General features: G+C 41.9%; 1 protein-coding gene across 8 annotated transcripts; it reads right to left on the bottom strand.

Moving 5' to 3' along the window:
• Nucleotides 1-2,251: 2,251 nt before the first annotated feature.
• On the bottom strand, nt 2,252-18,376 carry LOC125644490 (cytochrome c iso-1/iso-2). 8 transcript variants are annotated; one of them, XM_048868460.2, is made up of 4 exons: nt 18,122-18,201; nt 12,905-12,964; nt 6,114-6,288; nt 2,252-3,805 (listed from the first exon to the last, which is right to left on the bottom strand). In XM_048868460.2, exons 3-4 carry the CDS (start codon nt 6,280-6,282, stop codon nt 3,657-3,659), a joined length of 318 nt encoding a protein of 105 aa, XP_048724417.1. In that variant the 5' UTR covers nt 6,283-6,288; nt 12,905-12,964; nt 18,122-18,201; the 3' UTR covers nt 2,252-3,656. The 8 variants fall into 8 exon arrangements, with proteins under 8 accessions (XP_048724417.1, XP_048724418.1, XP_074974080.1 ...); XM_048868461.2 differs by having other exon boundaries at nt 12,905-13,004; nt 18,122-18,195; XM_075117979.1 differs by lacking the exon at nt 18,122-18,201 and adding an exon at nt 14,334-14,405.
• Between the last annotated feature and the right edge of the window lie 199 nt (nt 18,377-18,575).

Raw genomic sequence — 18,575 nt, forward strand, 5'->3', positions numbered from 1 at the left:
TGCATAATGACTTAGCCACTCCCAGTCTCTATTTAAGCCTAAATTAATAGTATCCAATTTGCAAATGAATTCCAATTCAGCAGTTTCTCGCTGGAGTCTGGATTTGAAGTTTTTTTGTTTTAAGATAGCGACCTTCATGTCTGTGATTGCGTGACCAGAGAGATTGAAGTGTTCTCCGACTGGTTTATGAATGTTATAATTCTTGACATCTGATTTGAGTCCATTTATTATTTTACGTAGAGACTGTCCAGTTTGACCAATGTACATGGCAGAGGGGCATTGCTGGCATATATCACATTGGTGGATGTGCAGGTGAACGAGCCTCTGATAGTGTGGCTGATGTTATTAGGCCCTGTGATGGTGTCCCCTGAATAGATATGTGGGCACAGTTGGCAACGGGCTTTGTTGCAAGGATAGGTTCCTGGATTAGTGGTTCTGTTGTGTGGTATGTGGTTGTTGGTATTTGCTTCAGGTTGGGGGGCTGTCTGTAGGCAAGGACTGGCCTGTCTCCCAAGATTTGTGAGAGTGTTGGGTCATCCTTCAGGATCGGTTGTAGATCCTTAATAATGCGTTGGAGGGGTTTTAGTTGGGGGCTGAAGGTGACAGCTAGTGGCGTTCTGTTATTTTCTTTGTTAGGCCTGTCCTGTAGTAGGTGACTTCTGGAAACTCTTCTGGCTCTATCAATCTGTTTCTTCACTTCCGCAGGTGCGTATTGTAGTTGTAAGAATGCTTGATAGAGATCTTGTAGGTGTTTGTCTCTGTCTGAGGGGTTGGAGCAAATGCGGTTGTATCGCAGAGCTTGGCTGTAGACGATGGATCGTGTGGTGTGGTCAGGGTGAAAGCTGGAAGCATGCAAGTAGAGTAGGGGCGTTAGGGGACGAGAGCTGAGGAAGTGTTGTTCTAAATCAGCCATAAAAATGTTGGCATACTGTGGGGCCATGCGGGTACCCATAGCAGTGCCGCTGATCTGAAGGTATACATTGTCCCCAAATGTAAAATAGTTATGGGTAAGGACAAAGTCACAAAGTTCAGCCACCAGGTTAGCCGTGACATTATCGGGGATAGTGTTCTTGATGGCTTGTAGTCCATCTTTGTGTGGAATGTTGGTGTAGAGGGCTTCTACATCCCTAGTGGCCAGGATGGTGTTATCAGGAAGATCACCGATGGATTGTAGTTTCCTCAGGAAGTCAGTGGTGTCTCGAAGGTAGCTGGGAGTGCTGGTAGCGTAGGACCTGAGGAGGGAGTCTACATAGTCAGTCTATCTACTACCTAAGATCCATAAACCTGGAAATCCTGGGCGCCCCATCATCTCAGGCATTGGCACTCTGACAGCAGGATTGTCTGGCTATGTAGACTCCCTCCTCAGGCCCTACGCTACCATCATGTGCCAGCAATGCCCCTCTGCCATGTACATTGGTCAAACTGGACAGTCTCTACGTAAAAGAATAAATGGACACAAATCAGATGTCAAGAATTATAACATTCATAAACCAGTCGGAGAACACTTCAATCTTTCTGGTCACGCAATTACAGACATGAAGGTCGCTATCTTAAAACAAAAAAACTTCAAATCCAGACTCCAGCGAGAAACTGCTGAATTGGAATTCATTTGCAAATTGGATACTATTAATTTAGGCTTAAATAGAGACTGGGAGTGGCTAAGTCATTATGCAAGGTAGCCTATTTCCCCTTGTTTTTTCCTACCCCCTCCCCCCGACTTTCTGGTTAAACTTGGATTTATGCTGGAAATGGCCCACCTTGATTATCATGCACATTGTAAGGAGAGTGATCACTTTAGATAAGCTATTACCAGCAAGAGAGTGAGTTTGTGGGGGGGGGGGGAGAAAACCTGGATTTGTGCTGGAAATGGCCCACCTTGATTATCATACACATTGTAGGAAGAGTGGTCACTTTAGATAAGCTATTACCAGCAGGAGAGTGGGGTGGGAGGAGGTATTGTTTCATGGTCTCTGTGTATATAATGTCTTCTGCAGTTTCCACAGTATGCATCCGATGAAGTGAGCTGTAGCTCACAAAAGCTTATGCTCAAATAAATTGGTTAGTCTCTAAGGTGCCACAAGTACTCCTTTTCTTTTTCGAATACAGACTAACACGGCTGTTACTCTGGAAAAGTTTGAGATAACCACCAAGATGGTTTTTCTCTAGCATCAATCACTGTAGTACTTAATATATATATGATGGTTACACTGTAGTGCTTAACTAGTATTGTAAAAAATGAAAGGATTTAAAATTAAATTTAGATGTTCAATATATTTTATAAGTTTTCTTTTTACTAACATCTTTAATGTTATTGGGATATATTCTGCACAAATCATCAGTGGCCAAACACATGAAAGTACTGCCTTTAACAATAATGTAAGTTAACACCTCAGTATTTACAGAACCCTGGGAAGACTTAGTACTCTCAGCAGTACAGCTAAGCAGTTTGTCTAATAAAAAGATATAAATTAGATGCAGATTTCACTATTAAAGATGTACGCTCTACTGTTAATTTCCTCAATCCCCACTCCAACCTCATTTTCAAGGTTCGCCATTTGAAAGGTGCAAGATTTATAGCCCTAGAATAGGTATGGGACAGCATAAATGAGACCCTCACAGCCTGAGCCTGAAGTGCCTTAATGAAGTGAGAAAGGCAGATCAGTTTCCATGCACGTATAATTCTTGAATTCTCTAAAATACCCAAGTAAGGTATCGGCTCATGTAGTAATCCTGTCTTCCCAGGCCCAGGCTAAACCATTACATTTTCTATAGGCTACCAGAACAGTTGTGAGTATGAACTAAAGGTGAAAGTATTCCTGCTATTATTACCATCATTTGAGCTATGTCAGACCTTATTTGTTTCTTTATAGTAAGGGGGCTGGATACCTTAATATATTTGACTCATGGAGTGAACACGTGGAGTGAAAAAAAACTATAACTGTAATGAAGAGATTGCTGATTGGTCGACAGTTTGTCCTTTTAACACACGAAGAAACGCTAATACAAGGAGTGAGCTAAAGTTTTGAAATTATTTACAGATCAAACTGTAGCTGTTCCAATCCCTTGAGCTTCACTTTTATACTAACATCTTGATATAAAGCTGACTGGCTTTTTCTCCGTAGTTCAGTTCCATTGTTTGTCAACCCTTGCTCTTTTAAATTAGGGCTGAATCCTGCAAAATGCTGAGCCCCCACTGATTTTGTTGAGAATTTTGCCTAAGTAAAATCTTCAAGGAAGAAGTATTAGGGTCCATTGCTACAACCACTTACACGTGTGAGTAACTGTACTAACTTGAACAGTCACATTGATTTCAATGTAAAGTTATATGTATGTATAATTCCAGTTATGTATATATAATTCCAGGACTGGACCCTTCAGTTGGAAGCTCCTTGGAAAAGGGAACAGTATTTTTCTTTTGAAATATCTGTATGGAGCCATACCCACCTTTACCATCATAGAAATAGTTTACATAGTGCTCACCCTTAATTTGTTTTGGTAGTAGGCTTAGCAAAAATCAAATAAAGACTCATATTTTCAGATGCTAAGACCAGTACCTAATAAACAAATATTAACAGACTACTGAAACATGAATACTGATACAAGAGAGATTCAAATTTTGAAACACTTTCTGACATCACGGTAGTTGTAAGAACACTTCATGAAGATGTTGCCTTTTTCAAGTATGCAATAACATCTGCTCTCTCATTCTTCTTTTTAATGCCAGCAAAAATCATTTTAGTTCCAGGAATATATTTCTTAGGGTTCTCCAAATACTCCATCAGTGTATTTTCATTCCAGACAACACCTGGAAAGTTTAAACAATAATGAAGAATTGCTTACATTTTATTAATGTCATACCACTTGACTCCACAGATAGCTAAGTATATCAAGAATATTCAAGATCTCAAAATCTAGGGTATGCAGCTCTGAAAGTAAGCTACTCAGTTTATGTTCTAAATTCCAAAGGAGGAAAAAAGAATGAGAATTAATGATAAATTAAATCCAGGTTTCATTATTGCTTGAACACATTTCACATTAAATACACAACTGGTACATTCTGTATTTACTTTTGACTCATTTTAATAATCCAGATTATATTTAGCATCTTGGAAAGATTAATGTTTAAAGCCAGTTCAGCTAAACTGAACACTTTTGAATAATGTTTGCTACTTTTAATCTATACAAATATCTTCATAATTCAAGTGCCAGTAGAGACAATGCTTTCCAGTAATGTATTCAGATTTGTGTTTTAAATCAATGTGATTTTTACTTAGGGTTGAGCAAGCTCTCTTTTTAATCCTGAGATTGTCCATTTATTGGCAAAAGTGTTCACAGAAACTGTTGATTACACACAATGGTTTTAAATTTTGCCAGCTCTTTAAAGCATTTCCCTCTGCCAGGTCAGCAGCACTTCCATCTTCTCCAGATATGTAAACAGTTAGCTTTAGTTATTGTCTGTCTCTCCTAGATATTGACAGAGCACAGGGAAAGCAACCTGTAATTCTGTTAAAAAGATGTAGAGCTGATTATCTGCATACTGACACTCTAGCTCACACTATATTTCCCCCCACAGTAGGTTCATAAATGTTGAACATGAAGGGTGGTAATAGAGAACCTTCAGAAAGAAACAGCAGTTTCAATGCTACTCTCTGGAATTTCTCTAACAGGAACAGGTGTGTAACAGGGTGGCTCACCCCTTTAAAGGGCAGGAAGCCTGGGGCAGCCAGCCTTATTCAGTCAGCTCTCCTAGGTCATAATTACCTCCATTTTAACCAGAAGAGGCAGGATTAAATGGGGTCAGGCGACATCCTGAAACCAGGCCTCATAAGGGCTGAGAAAACTCCTAGAGGAGGACCTACATGGAGTAAGGTAGGTTCTTGAGGAAGGCTTTGAGACCATGAAAGGACTCCAGGGAAGGTATCAGAAAGACTTAAAGGTAGATGAAAGGGGCTGGGAAGTGAGCATGGAGGCTGGGCTGATGAGAAGCCTAAGCAGGGTGGAAGAACCTTTTGTTTGTGTGAACTCTTGTTTTGGACTTTTGTTACCTCAGCGGGGTCTGGACGAGATGTGATAAGTTGCACTGAAACAGGCTCAAAGATATAATCAACAGGAGTGCTAGAGGTGAACCCCTGTAGTGCCTTGGTCTAATGCCAATGAGTGCTAGAGCAGGGAATGGAACCACTCACAAGATGAAACAGCTTCAGTGTTAGCTTCCACCTTTAATTCCCACGGGCATATCAATGACAGATTATGGTCAACAGTACTGAAGGCTACAGAAAGATTAGTAATAGCAGCACCACTTATGTCTGACCTCTTCAGGAGATAAATTGACTAATATGGTTGACGTATTATGTCCTAGTCGTAAGCCATCATCAGGATGTCTAAATGTACTTTATTGTAGTAATCCCTTGCACTATTAGCTCACATGAGCACTTTCAAAACAGACACTAACACTGAAATACATGCTTTCTTTGTAGGAATAGATCTGTATAATTAAGATCCCAGTATAAGACTGAATCCCTCCCCCCGTGGGATCCCAGTAAAACTGAAGAATCAAAGAACTTAAACTAAGAATAATATTTGCAATTAATACCTTGACCCAAATTAGATACAATGGTGTTCATTTATGTAACAGTACTTTTAAACACACCTTTACTTTCAAGATCATCTGTATTAAAACAGTACACATGGACATGTCAGCATATAATAATCAGAGGGCTAAAATTAGTCCAGTGCCAATAAGTGAAGAGACTATACACCAATGCAATGCCAGTAGAGAGCAGTGACCAACTGAAGCAAGATCAGACTAAAGGACCAGCATCACTCCAAGAAATAGGCACTGTCAGAGGGCAGATTTTAATGTAAAATCCTGGAAAGGATGTAAATAGCCAGATATAAAAAAACTGAGATGTGCTGGAAAAGGATACTAAAATTTCAGTTAAAAAGCACTTTGCTTCTGAAGATGTGGCTCAGGTTCATCTTGCAATACTGTCATTTAACAGCTATGAGGGTAGTTTTGTAAAGATTTTTAAGATCTAGCAAGAATGGAATTAATTTTTCTTCTTTATGCTTCCAGTCCTGCACCCCACCCCATGTCACCTTTTTGTTTTTACCTTTGTTCTTGTTTGAATCTGAGTAAGAGAATCCTGCAGCTTGTCCTGTTTTGCGACCAAACAGACCCCAAAGATTTGGTCCAGTCTTGTGCGGCCCCCCTTTTTCAACTGTGTGGCACTGAGAGCATTTCTGAACAAAGAGCTTCTTGCCTTTTTCAACATCACCCATTTTGGTCTGTGACAAAGCAAAACAGAAAAATGAAATTGTACAATATTTTTGAAAAGATTACCTTTGGTTACATTTACCATCATTACCCCACTTTAATTCTGTCTCGCAAAGTAGGAGAGAGAAGAGAGGCTCTCAGAAAAGTGTGAGAATATGAAAGTTTTTCAAGTCCTTTATGTCATTTGCCCATTCTGTGAACAGGTTTGTTTTTTTTATTTTTAATAAACTCTAGTATAGCCAGCTAAACCCATTATAGCTGAGATTCTGTGCTACCTCTCTTCAAGGTGCAACGCAAAACTTGCAGCCAGAAGTAAGGGGGCTAAGGTGGCTCTAAGACACCTCTTAGTACCCTCCGAGATGATCCTAGGGTCAAAGTTCTGCCCAGAATATCTACAGTATTGTGGCCCACTGCTGATACATCCATCCCATCCTAGCATACCCCTTACACCAGGGTTCTTGGAAGACAGCTTTACAACTATCTCCACTGTGCCTGCCCAAGAACATTTCCCTAGCTAGAGCCTTGTTACACCAATATAGACCGCTTACCTAACAAAGAGCAGAAAGAGGTGTTGAAGATTTTAACCTATGTTTCCTAATCTTTTACAAATTCAATGACCGCAAATAATGAATGAACGACCTAATTAGTAGCGTCTGTAGGTTAATTGATGTCACCAACGATCAAAACAATCCCTTTATATAAAAATTTTAAAAGATTTCCTTCTAAATGACAAAGGTCTCAAGACTGATGCTTCTGGCATCAAAATGGTCAAAAGAACATTTTACTATAGGTACAGAGACAATGTACCATCTTTAACTAGCCCATATAGTGGTTGAAAGTTTTTTGTTTTGTTTTTTTCTCTCTAAAATAGACCAGATCTATAAGGAAACCACAGAGAGGTGACACATATTCAGCAGAGTATAAAAGTGGGTTTACATAAAACATGGCAACTGTGTTAGAAATAAAAGGGGCAAGAAACCTCCCCCTGAAACTGCCAGAAATCTGCCTGTGAAAAAGAAACTCTCACCTTCTGATGCAGGGAGATGCCCCATTTGTAAACCAACCTCTGTAACAGAATCGCAGATTGATCCAAGTGTCCACAAAAAAAGAAACCCTACTTGACTGGATTTTATGGATTATTTTCATTGTTTGTTCTGACCTCTTCTATTAGAGACTTTGGCAGATATTTACACAGAGACATCCTATCTCAAGTTACAGGAATATATCCTCTATTAGTGTAGACTTACCCAGCAACCTGAGCAGCTGCCTAGAAAACCTCTCAATCTGATAAGTGGCAGAGTCACAGCTGCCTTCTACTGGAAGAATACCGCACAGGAATACCACATATATCCTTTGTGCAACAAAAACTCCACATCCAAGTGGATAAAAGAGCACAATGGTTGATACAGGTTCTGCCACGCATAGAAGAATATGCCTTAACTCTGGCCAGAACTGGAGTTGTTTCCAGGAATACTTATGGATCAATGTGCTAATCAATAAAGCACTAGATGGTGTATTAGCTGGTGTCTGTTACAGACCACCAAATCACCGTAGGAAACAGGGTGACAAGTAAGGTATGTAAAGAGCTGAACTATAATGTGTAGGGGGGAAAAAGCTGTTTGATCATGGGGGACTCCAGTTTGAGTGACGCATGCTGGAGGTCTAATTGTGCCAGTACTAACACATGCTTGGAATTTCTAAATATTACATCAACTCAAAAAGTATTGCATCCAACATGGGATATTCAATATTAGATCTCGTCTTGACAGATAAAGAATCAGAGCTAAAAATTAATGGTAACTTAGGCACAAGTGATCATGACTTGATCATATTTATTGTGCAAACACAATAAAGTCCAGAACAATGTGAGATAGATAGATAGATATAATAATTTTTTTTGGTGCTTTAAAAGAGCCAATTTCACGAAGCTGAAAACAATTATCTGCCAGAATAATTTAATCAGAAAAATATGACTGGGAATTGTTTAAGCACACTTTACTAGATGTCCCAAAAGCTATAAACCCACAGTCAAAGAAGAAGGCTGTGATGGTTTAAAAACACAACCTGGTTTATAGCTGCCTTTACTTCCACTCTAAAAAATAACATAACATAAATGGACTAAAATGGATGTTGATAGTAATTAATGTTAATCAGAAACTAGGACTTAAAGAAAATTGATAAGGGAAGCAAAGGGACACAAGGAGTAGTCTATGGCCAGCAGAGTTAAGGACAATAAGGCGTTTAATACATGGAACAAAAGGAATTCTAATAATATAGATAGAAACAATAAAATGATCAATAAGTATTTCTGTTCTCTATTGGTGGTGGTGGTGGAAATACAACACAGTCATATCATAAGAACACTATTTCCATTCCACTAGTATCTCAGGAGGATGTTAAACAGCAGCTACTTAAGTTAGACACTTTTAAATCAGTAGGTCTGGATAACTTGCATCCAAGAATATTAAAAGAGTCAGATGATGAACTTACTGGACAATTAATGTTGGTTTTGTTTTGTTTTTCCCCCCAATAAGCGTTGGAGTACTGGGGAAGTTCTAGAAGAGAGCTGCTGCTATCTCAGTAGTTAAAAGGTAAACAGGATGGCCTGGATAAGTATAAACTTGTCAGTTTAACATCAATCCCAGCCAAGATAATGGAGCTGGTAAAGAACTTGATTGATCAAGAATTAAGAGGGTTATATAATTAATACCAATCAATATAGGTTTATGGAAAATAGATTTTTTGTCAAGCTAGCTTGGTGGTATGTGTTTATAGTTTTGGTTTTTTAAATGAGATTACAAGTTTGGTTCTGTGCTGGGGGTATAGGCTCTGGGGTGGGCCTGGGGATGAGGGGTTTGGAGTAGGGCTCAGGACTGGGGCAGGGGATTGGGGTCCAGGAGGGGGTCAGGGCTCTGGGCTGGGGTTACAGGCTCTGGGGTGAGGGTGGGGCTGGGGATGAAGGGTTTGGGATGCAGGAGGGGGTTCCAGGTTTGGAGGGGGCTCAGTAATGGGGTGGGGGGTTGGGGTGCAGGAGGGGATCAGGGCTCTGGGCTGGGGGTGCAGGTTCTGGGGTGGGGCTGAGGATGATGGGTTTGGGATGAAGGAAGGGGCACTGGGTTGGGGTGGGGCTCAGGGCTGGGGAAGGGGATTGGGGCATGCGGATGGGGCGCGGGCTTACCTCTGGCAGCTCCCGGTCAGTGGTGCAGCAGGGGTACAAAGGCAGGTTTCCTGTCTGTTCTGGCACCGCAGACCGCACTGCGCCCTGGAAGCAATGGTTCCCGGCCAATGGGAGTGCGGAGACAGTGCTCGGGGCGGGGCAGCGCACGGAGCCCCATGACCCCCCGCTTAGGAGCTAGACCTGCTGCTGGCCGCTTCTGGGGCACAGCACGGTGTGAGAACAGATAGGGACTAGCGTGCCTTAGCCGAGCAGCACCACAGATAGGACTTTTAATGCCCAGTGCCTTACATTCTGTGACCCAGTACTGAGTAACAACCTGCAGTCTGAAAACCACTGCCCAAGGGCTAGTCATCTACCATCAGAATTGCCTGGGGCTACTCAAGTGCTATGTGGTGAGGCACAGACTGAGGGACTCTTTCCACACAGATGAACCCCTGAAAAGAGGACAAATATTAAAAGCCTAGCAATGCAAGCCTAACCCAACAACCACTTGGGCAAGGCAATTGTTCTCAGTCCTGACAGACCAACAAGTTTGCTCAGGACATGGTCACTATACTAAACCACCACAGGTAGAACGCTTGTAGGAGACAATTGTTCCAAACTTCCAAAGGCCGACAAACTTTGGAATAGCTGCTTCAAATCCCAGACTTACTTCAGAAGTGGAAAAAAGGCTTCAAAAGCGGTTGCCACTAAAATCTGAAACAAAAGGCTCCATGTAATTGTCCTCATTTTAAAGAAGGGGAAACTGAAGCGGAGAGGTCAAGTACTTTGCATAACTAAAGATGGATATGATGGAGCTTCCTAAAGGAAGGCTGCATCCTAGAAAGAGCTGGAACAGCGATAGCAATCAAGTAAGCATCTCCTGCAGGGAGCACCTTCACTAACCAGTCAGAAAGGAACTGACTGAAGATGTTCTAGATGGAGTTGAGGTCGTGACAGTTGGAAAGGAATGAAGGGGAGATATTCTTTCCCAACTGCAAATGCCTCAGAGTGTCAAAAATCTGAGAATTGGAGTTCCAAACTTGGAAACAGACTAGAGTGTGGGAATCTGGATGTGTATGATTTCTCTGTAGAATGCTTGTTTGACCACCCTTAAAAATATTGGTCCAAATCTCAAACCTATATAGTAGCCAAAAGACTTCATAAGAGTTTCCCCATGAAATTTTCTTTGACATCTTACACTGAGGGAGGGAGGGCAGGTTTTACAACTATACTAGTTTCTGTGCAGATCTCCCAAACTGCTTATATTGTATTACTCTGCAGGCTTGGAATAGAGGAGCCAGCCTAACATCCTGCTATCCCATAAATGGATCCACAATCCTCCAGGGCTCTCCAAAGTTTCCAAAGGGAAGGTACCATAGAAGATGCTGATAAATAGGGGAAGACTCATGTACAGAAAAGTCCCCAGTCACTTGTGGATCATCAGGGCACAATGTGGCCCTCTGTTTTGGTCTTTACCTACCTACCAACTTTCCTTTTTCCACCTGTAACAGGAGGACTGTTCACAGTTTCAAGTGCAAACATACAAAAAATAAATTAAGAAACACAATGAAGTTCAAACTTACAAGAGATGCCAATCAGAGTTAAGGTTTAAATTTTCTTTTTTTTTTCAAAAGCACTAACTCTGGCCTAACCCTGCTCCTACCAAAGTCAACCAGTTTTGCCATTGATTACAGTGGAAGCAGAGTTAGGCCAGAGTTAGTGCGTTTGAAAACCTCAACATGATTATGCAGAGATGGGCCTTATTCAAGGCATCTGTTCCCTGCTTTTAAGTCATACTTAATTTACTTTACTAAATAAAAGGAAACTGACTACAGTAGGCACTAGAAAGCTACTATAACTATGAATGAGCAAACCATTTTATTTTGTCTCATACAGCAGGAAAATTGTCAGCTAATTGTGGAATTAATTAATTGTGGAAACTGTTACTGGTGATTATATACAAGATTTAAAAACAAGCTGTGGGTTTTTGTTCTGTTTTCTCCCACATTGAGTCTGTAGCATTGGCAGTTAGAAAAAGTAACTTTTTGACATGTAAACTGAAGAAATCTGTAATTGAAGTAATTTTAAGAGAATACAGAACCACACACAGTGGATTGATTTAAATCAAAATAATTTAAATTGCTGATTTTTAATTATGACTTGAATTCACCAAGCAGAAAACCAAGATTAATTTTCTTTTCATTTGTACCTTTGTTATTTTTTGAAAGAGAGGTTGATTCTCATTGATTGGTAACAAAGAATATTGATTTGCAACTAAATACAGCCTTTACACTAAATGTGGAGCTTTCTATTTTATTTTATTTTTTTTTGCTAAGCAGGAAGATACTCTACATATATATATACACACACACAAGCAATTATATAACTGTTATTCAGATTCTTAATTTTTACATTGTTAGAAAATGTGTCTATATACACACTTTTTTTTACTTGTGACTTCCCCCCCCGCCCCCCGTCAAGCTCTCTTTGGATGTAAATGCAAATTCTGTTAAATACACAAACAACAATTGTCTTACTAAATAAAACTACCTTAAACGTCCTGGATACAAAAATATATCTTGCACTTAAAACTGATTTATTAAACAAAGAAAATATATCTCAGTTGTGAATTTAAGTGATTGTTCAAGATTTTAGACTAGTAGATCTCATCTTCACACCTAGTCTTTTTCAGAGGAAAACAAACTTTCTTGCCTTTTTTCCCCTCCAACTCCCATTTGATTTCTTAACTTTGAATGAACTAGTCATTGACCAGAACTACTTAAGTGAAAAAAATACTCTGTCTGTACCTGCAGAAGAGGCTACTGCTGTCAGAAGCTAATTTAGCACTTCAGCAAGATCTTGTTCCAGATGCTTAGCTGGTGACTTCTACCAGTTCAGTGGTTTAACTTTCTTTAAAACTTGGCAGCAGATATATACTGCTTAATATTATTTAGTAGACTGTAGTAAGCGTAGGCCTTAACACAGGCTGTCAATTTCAAATTTAATTTTATTTAAATTTATTTTTAAAAACAAACCTGTAACTTAAATAAAATCCAACTTTTGAACAAAAAATCCATTTTAAAATGGATTTTTTTAACCACCCTGACCACACAATATGTTTATACTAATTCTTCTGACTCTAACCCATTTTAATCCAGCACAATTTAACTTCCATGTTGTTTGCAATGGAAAGCAGTAGCTCTCCTCTGATATGCCAGTGTTTCAAAGGAACATCAAAGTGACATAGCTGGCACATGCAGGGAAGGTACCTCAGGTTCTGCTCATGCACAGACATTACGGAAGTTAAGGGGACTCTCTTCTGAGTCATTAATCTAATCCCTACCATAATTCCCCTACTTATTTTTTTAATATAAAAAAACTCTTTGAATAATCACCACAGCTGGAAACACCTCAGTTTGACAGAGCTGGGAACTGTAACAGCTGATTAAGTGACTGGCAGCCTTTACCTTCAGTCCAGAAACTGATTACTTGAGTCCCCGATAGATAAGGTTACATTCCAGCTGAAACTAGAATGATAAGAAATCTTGTCTTTAAAGGGTCCCAAAACTACATAAACAAGAATAAAATATCAGTCTTAATTACCATCCTAGTTTAAATTAAACTGAAGCTGACACCTAGATAGAAAGTTAAAAATTACAGAACGCAATAGGCAATTCACAATTAAGCAGAATGGGAGGGAAAGAAGAGTCATGTATACATGTCAAATCATATTTCATCACTAGTCTACTTGTAATTGTTTCTATAGCCAGAAAATCAGTATAGACTTTTAAAAATGCTTAATTAAAATTTTAAAAGAGAATAAAGCGTGATTCCCCACACTTTAGTTGACTAGCTCTTCAGGGGAAGGACTGTATGTTGAGCACATCACTGGTACTTAAATATAGGGTAAAAGTAAGTTGAATTCCAAACAATTTCATTTGCAAACAAACAGCACATGTATGATTTTTACTATGTTATGGCTGAAGAGTTTATGTAGGACTTTAAGTGTGCTCTTTATGTTCTGCAAGTAAGGAAGTTCCCATTAAAATTATATGAACAATTATGCTGAAAACGTTTTAAAAATGATGCATCATGTGGCTGAACAAGGGCAGGAAAGAGGTGAGAAACACAACCAACTATGTGAAAGGTGTAAACTTAAAGGGGGACGGGGGTGGGGTTATATAAGTTAGTACCACCAGGTGGAAATAGCGGTAACTGGAAGGAATTAAGTAAACTTCTGACTGCATGGTAGGAAGATTTTCCTGCTGGAGAGATGTATCAAGCTGTGCAATGATTACAGTGATCCCTTTTCATGGGATGTTAAGCCCTGGAGCACTAGCATGTGGCAGGAAAACATTGAGCGCCAGTCCCTGAAGTATAGGTAATCTCTTCCCCCCCCCGCAAAGTCCTGCAAGGGAGACCCCACAGGAAGTCCCTCGCACGCAGAGCACAGGGAGGTGCCTATGGATGCTCCCTAGGGTTCCTGTTCCACCAAGATCCCGCACCCCGGGCGCAACTGGGCCTCCGCCTCAGAGCTGACAGGTGGATCCCTTTCCAAAGCTTCCTTGCCCATGCCCGCACCCGCACCCGCCCAGTCCCCGCCTACGCTACAGCCCGCAGCGAGCCGCGGCCTCAGGACTGGCCACCCCGCCCCGCTGCATGAGCCCACTCCCCCGGTACCTCCCACCCGCAGATGAGCCCACCCCTCGCCGCTCTCACTGGCGGGAACAGCCCCAATAACTAACCCCGCAGCCACTTCGCACTCTCTGCCCGTTCCGGGGGAAGGAGTGTGCGTCACAATAGAATCATCCAATCACAGACCGCATAATTCAGCACTCCGTCTGCTGATTGGTGCACCCATGGGCCCGGGGGCGGGCCTTAGAGACTGGAACCTACCATCTGCGTCGCCAGGTGTCGCCGTTAACGGCACTTGGAAAGTAGTGTCTTCTCTGCCCAACTGCCTGCAGGAGATGTAGTGATGCTATTGGCTCCTACTAAGCTCTTAGGAGCCCTTCTCCCCCCCACCCCCCAGAGTTCTGTCCTGAGAATTCGTGCCCACGGGCAACAGGACCTGTAGCCATCTCCCTATGACACTAAAGTTTTGTTCTGAGGAGGCGGAATGCTATCCATCATCCTCAGCCCATGGGATGAAGAGGGGAAACCAAAATATGTAGCATAGGGAGCATCTCAATGAGTGATGGATGTTGTATTAAAGTCTGTTAGATTTTTTTTGACGCCGGCCCAGCGCCTGCCTCTACTAGAACTGGGGAGTGGGGCAGATTGCACTAAGCCCCCCCAAAACACACTTTGTCTCTCATTCCCAGCTTCTTCCCAACCATACCCACCTGCAACCCAGTCAGTAGGGAAATCCATTAAGTCTATTTTAAAGCTTCTATATAGCAGCTCCAGAGGAAGGGAAGTGTGTATCTTTCACAGGGTAAATATGTGCCTGTTAGTCCTCATTCCTGCCAGAGCACATTGCCAGCACCCATGATGGTAAAGAAATCCCTGTGGGTAGGCAGGAAGAAGCTGCTGTTACTCGTGCTGCAATACACTCTCCAGCTATCTCAAGCCAACAAAAGGATCTCCTCCCTCTTTTGTAAACAGTCAGCCATTATGGTAATGAGGTTGGAACAGCCAGCAGGGGTATCTAGGGCAATAAAAGACAAGAGGCATGAGAGAGGGAGTATGTAGGGAGGGCACTGGGGAATCTCCCTGACAGGAGGAAGTGGCAGGACTCCTACCATTAGACTGGACTAGATGATACTGCAGAGACCATTCTGCCAGGCCCTATGAATGTAGGACAGGGCCATAGCTGGAGCAGAAGTGGGCCTGGACTTTGCATTGTGCTGCTGTCTAGATGCAGGACATGGTCTGGTAATTTTTTGCTGGTCCCTGACAAGAGCCGGAGGTGTCTGTAGCAGGATAGAGTCAGAAAGTACATTCGATCAGGATTTGCTACTAACTGACACTGTAGTGTTGGGGTTTCTGTGTGTATGTTGGTTTGTTTGTTTTTTGTATCCCCATAAAAATGCATCCCCTTCTTCGTAGATATAGGAGTAGCAAAATCTGACAGAATCTGCTGCCTCTCGCCTTTCACATTCCTTAATCCTTGTGACATTAATTCTGAATTAAATTTTAACCTCTGTTCCCTGGGGCTGGCAAGAGCCAGTGGGAGTGGTTTAGGAACAGCATTGCTATAATAAGTAGACCAGAGAAAACCAAGACTGCCTTAGTTTGTGGTGTGTTGTGTTCCACAGATTTGAAATTCAGAATTTATCTGCATGCACTCCAGCTGCATTCACTATGTTGAGTGTAGTTGTATTGAATGATGGAAGGATTAGTGAGAGCAGGTTGGCGGACCTATCACTGTGATGTGACAAGAGGAGCATGTGTACCTTGATGGATCAATTATGCCTTATTTCAGCACCAAGTTCTGTAGGTTGTGTCAGCAGAGGTGCATTAGAGGGTCCTCTGGCCATGGGGATTGACAACATTCCTGTGGCATACATTATAGTAGTCTCTGAGGCATAGTGAGGGGTAAGTTAAGGCAGTATCTTAGAAGAAATCCTCAGGACAAGGGTGAAATGGTGATAAAATTTGCAAGTCTGTTGTGGTTTGTGTGGTGTACGCTCCGTGTTTGAGTGTAGATCAAATGTAAGTAGCTCCTCTTTGCTATGCCAGACCTTTGCTTTGCTACAGATTTTTTGTGATTTTAGGCAAGTTCCATAGTTTCTCTTTACCTCAGTTTCCTAGCTATAAAATGGGGCTAATAGGACTTCCCTACCTCACTGGGGTGTAGTGAGCATAAATACATTAAAAATTATTTGAGCATGAGCTTTCGTGAGCCACAGCTCACTTCATCAGATGTGTACCGTTTCCACGGTACACATCTGATGAAGTGAGCTGTGGCTCACGAAAGCTCATGCTCAAATAAATTGGTTAGTCTCTAAGGTGCCACAAGTACTCCTTTTCTTTTTGCGAATACAGACTAACACGGCTGTTCCTCTGAAACCTGTCATTAAAAATTATGAAGCATTCAGGTCCAACTCCACAAAAGGAGTTAGGCTGTGTAATAGTAAGCATTGCAGCACCTACATTTTAGGTGCCTAAACACACAGTGGAATCAACAAACCCGCAGGCAGGTACCTGGGCTCCCTACCAGGAATGGATTCAAAGAGATAAGCACCTGAGAATGGGATCCACAAAACCCAGCAGATTAGGTAGAGAGCTGCCTAAACTAGCCAGTAGCAGATGGTGAGGAGAGGGGTGTGGCCTAACCCTCCCCCTCTTAGGGAGTTAGGTGTCCTATTGCTTCTTGAGATTCACAGTTAGGAAACCTCTCCTGGAGTCAAATATCTAAGTGGTTTCTTGAAACAACAGTGGTGGTGCATACCTAACAGCACACAAAATGTGGAAGGAGACAGAAATATCCTTTAGCTCAGCAGTTATAGAATTCACCTGGGATGCAAGAGATCCTAGTTCAATTTCCCCCACCATCTGAGAAGGAATTTGAACATGAGTTTCCTGTCTCTAAGATGAATGCCCTAACTACTGGGCTATGGGATATTTTGATTTAGGTCTTTGTATCTTCTGTTAAAGCTGTTCCACTGTGTATAAATAATTAAAAATGCATTCAGCCAGAGAGAGAGTGATAATGACTTGGTAGTCTAGTGGGAGTGTTTTCTAGTGAGGTTCCAAAGGGATGAGTACTAGGCCTGATGCTATTCAATATTTTTATCTATCACTTGAAAGTAAATACAAAATCACTGCTGATAAAATTTGCAGATGATATAATGATGACAGGGCAGTCATACAGAGTGATCTATATTGTTTGGTAAGCTGTGCCCATTCAAACAAAATGTTTTTAATACAGCCATAGGCAAGATCATACAGCTAGGAACAAAGGCCCAGACTTCCAGAGCTATTTAGATGTCTAAAAATGCAGACAGGTGCCTAGTGGAATTTTCAAAAGCGCTTAACAAGGCTAGATACCTAACCCATTAATTTCAATGGGACTTAGGCACCTAACCTGCTCAAATGCTTCTGAAAATAATTTTAGAAGCTAGATCCACAAAGGGATTTAGGTGCCTGTTTACTACTTTATGTGCCCAAATCAAAAACTGAGATCCTCAAAACCCCCACCGAGCTTCCCCCTAATCCTGTAGATGCCTAAATTCCCTGGGTACCTAACTTTATGCTGGTGAGCATACACAAAGCCACCTTAGTCCTGAGGCCGCAGCTCCTGCCTAAAGCCTGGTGGGATCCTCCAGGTGGCTGATCCCCCTCCTCTTACATGCAATCTACCTACCAGATTGGGCCCTGAGACTTTGTAAAAGTGCTGTGAGATCTACTGCTGAAAAGCACCACTTAGAGAGCTGAGTATTTAATATTAAATAATACATTAAATAACATTCATCTGCAGTGTTAATCAAGATAAATGATGGTGTGCTAAGAATAAGCCATAAAACCATAACGTTTAGATAAATAAATAAATGGAGAGAAATTATATGTGCAGTGGATTACAGAAAATGAAGCACCATTCAGGCTCACAGAACAGCAACTAGGATACATCTGGGAGCTGCTCTGAGACTCATTGCAGACATTTTACACCTACACAAACTCTCAATTATTTTAACCACCAACAACCACACATGAAATTTTTTAGGAGGGTGGATGTGTACCTTTTTTTTCCACTGAAGAATATCTCCTTTGGCAGGGCACTGCATTGTATCAGCTCGAGAAGAGTGGCTGTATCTAGTCATTGGGCTGCCTTTAGCACCACACCCAAGGAAAGGGGTGTTGAGCTGGACCATCCAGCAGTTACACAAGTGTGCCACCCACACCCCGTTTTGGCACCTGCGCAGCGGGCTCCCTGCCTCTAGCGACTCCCATCCCGCGCTACCTTCCCTGGCCTCCGCCACTGTCCAGCAGCGCATCTCCCCCTTGCATGACGCCGGCTCCTGCCCATCCCCGCGCGGTGCGAAGCCAGCCCATGGACCGGTTTGGCCCCGCTCGCAGCGGCGGGGGAATAACTTTCCGAGGGCACGGCGTGGACAGCAGGCAGCGTCGGCAGCGGTTACCGCGCAGGCGCAGTAACGCCCAGGCGCCAGGGCTGAAGGGACGCTGTTGTCCGGC

Source organism: Caretta caretta, chromosome 11, assembly GCF_965140235.1.
Source record: "Caretta caretta isolate rCarCar2 chromosome 11, rCarCar1.hap1, whole genome shotgun sequence".
Classification (NCBI taxonomy): Eukaryota; Metazoa; Chordata; order Testudines; family Cheloniidae; genus Caretta; species Caretta caretta.